Source organism: Prenolepis imparis, unplaced genomic scaffold (genome assembly GCF_030444845.1).
Source record: "Prenolepis imparis isolate NDT839.2.m4 unplaced genomic scaffold, iyPreImpa1.0 SCAF_9, whole genome shotgun sequence".
NCBI classification, from domain to species: Eukaryota; Metazoa; Arthropoda; class Insecta; order Hymenoptera; family Formicidae; genus Prenolepis; species Prenolepis imparis.
In genome coordinates this window covers 13,572,270-13,576,908 of record NW_028141167.1, presented here as the reverse complement: position 1 = coordinate 13,576,908, position 4,639 = coordinate 13,572,270, and the positions used below count along the sequence as shown (strand labels likewise).

At 23.8% G+C, this 4,639-nt stretch overlaps 1 protein-coding gene across 1 annotated transcript; it reads right to left on the bottom strand.

Moving 5' to 3' along the window:
* Positions 1-421: 421 nt before the first annotated feature.
* LOC145940334 (cytochrome P450 4V2-like) lies at positions 422-3,846 on the bottom strand. The gene is made up of 6 exons (XM_083045286.1): positions 3,590-3,846; positions 3,196-3,290; positions 3,058-3,126; positions 2,141-2,318; positions 680-859; positions 422-608 (listed from the first exon to the last, which is right to left on the bottom strand). The coding sequence occupies exons 1-6, from the start codon at positions 3,690-3,692 to the stop codon at positions 433-435; spliced, it is 801 nt and encodes a 266-aa protein (XP_082901412.1). The 5' UTR covers positions 3,693-3,846; the 3' UTR covers positions 422-432.
* Between the last annotated feature and the right edge of the window lie 793 nt (positions 3,847-4,639).

Here is a 4,639-nt window from a genome sequence, read left to right as displayed (position 1 = left end):
TTATAATTGAAAAGAAACAAAAAGAAGAAAAACCAGATTTATTTTGTGTATGCTCTGTTAAAGAAAATCAGAAAAAATAATCAGAGGTGATAAATCAAGTTGCAGTAATATTATAATACACACTTATATTATTTAAAGGATTTTAGATTTTTAACTAAAGACGAGAAAATGCTTAAATTTTGGAAAAAACTTTAATCTTAATCGTTTATCATGTAAAATTGTATTATAAAATCTTTGAAAGCATAGTTTAAAATAATTTATATATATCATAATTTTATTTTATTCTTACTACAAATTTTTTCATATTACATTAAGTAATTAATTGAGAATGTTATACTATATATATTAATATTGATTGATAACAATGTGGAATATTTTATATAAGAATATAATACACATTTTGTCTATTATATCCCCGTACATTGTATATCTTTATAATAAAAAACTCCGCTTCTCAATTTTGACTTTTAGGGGCCTAGCAGGAGTGAGTAGAACTTCACTCTTTAATTTAATCTTATCGATAGTAGTACTTTTATCCACTTTAAATACAAATGTTCGTATCAAAGTAGCTAGTATAACTTTCATAGAAATCATCGCATACTTCATAGCTGAAAGAATTTGTGATAGATGTAAAATAAATTTTATAATTTACGTATAATAATTTATTGATTATATTTACCTATGCAATTTCTTGATCCGGTACTAAAAGGTAGATAATAATCCGAACCAGAATTTCTCAATCTTTCTGGAAGAAATCTATCCGGATCAAACATTAATGGATTTGGCCAATATTTTTCATTTCGATGCATCGTTGACAGTGATAGGACAACATCAGCACCTTTCGGCAAAATAATTTCTCCTATAAAACACAAATATCTTTATGCAATTAGGCGTTATTAATGTAATAATATAGAATAGCACAATAGAGTCCAGATTAATCTACAAAACAAACGTATGTGGTCTACAAATGATATTTCTTGTCAGAAACTGTAATGACATTTTTATTAAATTCTCTTAATTCATTTCTTTTGCTACATCTTCAAATTGTTTTTTATTTTGGTATTAAATAAATTGTTTTTTTTTTAAATACTCAAATAAGGTTTGTGCTAAATATCTCTTTAAAATTGGAAGTAAGATTCACACTATCTAGGTTTTGATTTGCTTGTAATTCACGATTAGGAAAAATTGATAAAAAAATGTAGTTCAGTTTACTAAATGCACCTGTTGTTTTTTTTTGTTTAATTATATTGATTTAATTACGAGAACGTCGCGACTTTTAGTAAATAATATATTGCAAATTATACACTAATTGTGTGTGTGTGTGTGTGTGTGTGTGTGTGTGTGAGTTGTGTTTTTATGAGGGGGAGATGGCATACCAAATCACCGACATTTTACCCCAAAAATTTTTGATTTGTTTAATTTTTTTTTCAATTTTTGTATGTATTGAAAGTAGCTTCCATGAATTTTTTTAGATTTTCATATCTATCAATTTCCGAAAAAAAGTAAATTCCAAAATCATAAAAAATTTAAATTATTGGAATTTTTTATCTGACTTAAAACTTCGAAATGAGTGCCTATTAATTTTATAAATACTTGCTTTTTAAATAGGAACAGTGTTAAAATATCAAAAAACGTGCGATTTTAAAAGAAATTTACAAAAATAATCTTAACAAATCGAATATATTTAAATTCCTTTTTTGCCAATAATTAAAAAATTTAGTTTTAAGTCTAAAATATTATAAATTGTTATAAAAAAAACTGACGTTTATTGAAAAAAAACATAATTTCGTTTAAAATTGACTAACACATTATTAAATATTATTAAATTTTCTATTCTTTTAATTTATTTAATATTTTTTTCGAAAAATACATTCAAAACAAAAAAATTACCACTTTTTTAATGACAATATTTCTATTTTTTTTTTTCAAGTCATATGTACTTAGATTTTTTTAAATCAACTTTTTAAGAAAATTTATATAACACGTATATCGATAGAGATAAAAATCTAAAAAAAATTCATGGAAATTACTTTCAATAGATACAGAAACATAAAAAAATTGAAGTTAATCAAAAATGGTCGAGAAAAAAATGTTGATTTGGTATAGAATGCCCCATATAGGTATATATTTGTAAACAAACCCATTCTTAAATCTTCCGTTAGTTGTCGTGCGATTACAGGCACCGAAGGAAATAATCGTGTCGTTTCCTTAATAACGCAATCCAAAAATTTCATATGCTGTAGGTCCTCATATTTCATTGGTGCAGACCTGGGATTTTCCACGCCGTAAAGCCCCAACAATTCCTTATATGCCTTTTCCTTTTATGAAAATAAGTGTTAATAAATGTACACAATAAATAGGGGGTTCACAAAACAAAAACATGTAATTATATCTTTTCATTTGTGTGTGTGTGACGAGATTAAAAAATATTTCAAGTATAATTTATTTGAAGAACAATTAAATGAGCTATGATATATGATATAATATAAGAATAATTGTATATCCAACATTTTTTTTGTAAAAAATAATTTTGGTCATATATTTACGAATTTACTTTAATAAAAGACTAAAAAATGTTTGTTTACAACATTTTTTCTGATTAAAATATTAAGATCCAAAATTATTGTACACTTTATACGTGTATATTTTGATATTAATATCACTTAATAAGTGATATTAATATCAAAATATAATTACATTATTTTTATATATTTTAATATAAATATTATTTCAAAATATAAATTTTATGTATGTGCATGTAAATGTATATAAATATATAATAATAATATACATACATATATATACATATATACACAGTATTAAAAATTGACGTTATAAATATGATATAATAGTAACACAAAAAGTATATCGCATAAGCTCTATTTGTTATTTATTTGAACAAGCCATTTACCACAATTGTGTCGAATTTTTCTTTATTATTACTTAAAATAAATCCTCAATATTTTAAAACTCTATCAGTTTGTAGAATACTTGATTTATAAAGCGAATAAATTATCTTTGAGTCTCAATTCATGGAATGTATATATGTATACATACCTGTATCTCCGGGTAATTCGCTAACATGAAGATCGCAAAATTCATCGTAATGGCGGTTGTGTCGCCGGCCTAAAAATAAATACAAATATTATTTATTTACTATAAATATAATCATATGTATAGAGACATCTTACATACCGCTAGTAGCATCGTAAACACGTTATCGTGAATATCTTCTTGCGTGAATGTTTCTTTGTTAGATTTTTCCAAGAGCACGTCGCAAATTGCCTTGCCTATATTTACAGAAAGAAACATAAAATAATATGTCAATTACTTTTTTATACAAAACGAATATATGTTCTATTTTCTATTATTTTATTTTAAATATTAAAAGCATTAATATTTAAAGTAAGTTTAAAAAAGAAATAAAATTATCAGTAAATAAAGACTACTTTTAGCAGCGCGTATTATATAACTATAGCTCTAGATAGAATTCATTTTATTTTCACATGACGAAAGTACTAGATAAATGATATCATTATAATCACAGAGAGATTAAAGTATGCAAAGAAAAAAACATTAACGAACTTACGAGTTATTTTATTCTGATCAGTCTCCGATTTATTTAATGCATATTGTCGCTGCTGTATTACCTGCATAACAATCATAGTTACAAAATCTTTTTCATATGTCATAGGGGTCTATATGTAAATTAAAATATTAAACAAATATATTCACAGAATACCTCATCCACGAAGGAATATATGAAATTTAAAAGCTTTTGCTGTTCACGTCCAGAATCAGTGAGATTGTATATAACATTAAAATACAAGAATATATTCTGTAATCTGCAGCCTAAATTTCTTTTGCCTCTGAAATATTTTTATTCTTTTAAATTTGAAAAGATATAAAAATGTGTACTAATAACTAATTGCGATAATTATGTTTTTCGAATATAAATTTTTCGAAGGGAAAGATATATTAAAGTTGAAACATATATAAAATTATAATAATTATATAAGTTTTATATATAATTTAATAATGTATAATAAATTAAAAATAGTTATATATATTTTTGCTCCTTTTGTTTTTCGTCCATGCAAAAATATGACTCACAAACGCAAAAATATATGAATTTAATAATATGTTTATAATTTATATATAATTATATATATCAATATATTAATATATAATTTTATAATTTAAAATATATATAATTTTTATAAGTATACATTATAAAGTATAAAAATTCTCTTTAAAATTCTTTTTCTATTTCTTAAGAATATATAAGAGAAAAAATCTTTTTTTCAACAAATCTATAGGATATACGTATATACGTCTATTGGATTCTAAAATTACAATTAGAAGAAAACTATATTTTTACCTTATTATTGCATCACAAATCTGATTGATTTTGTCTGATCGTAAATCCCATTTGGCGCCAATTACAGTTTCTTCACAACATCGCATGAGAAAAACAGACTTGTTATTTCAAGTTTTAATTAATGACTGAGTAATAATAATTCTATTATACTTGTGCACTATATGTATATGTATGGTTAATTTATGTACATTTAATTTTATATAATATATGAAGCATTCCACGTCAACTTAGCCATCTTTATTGCAAAACAGCGACCTT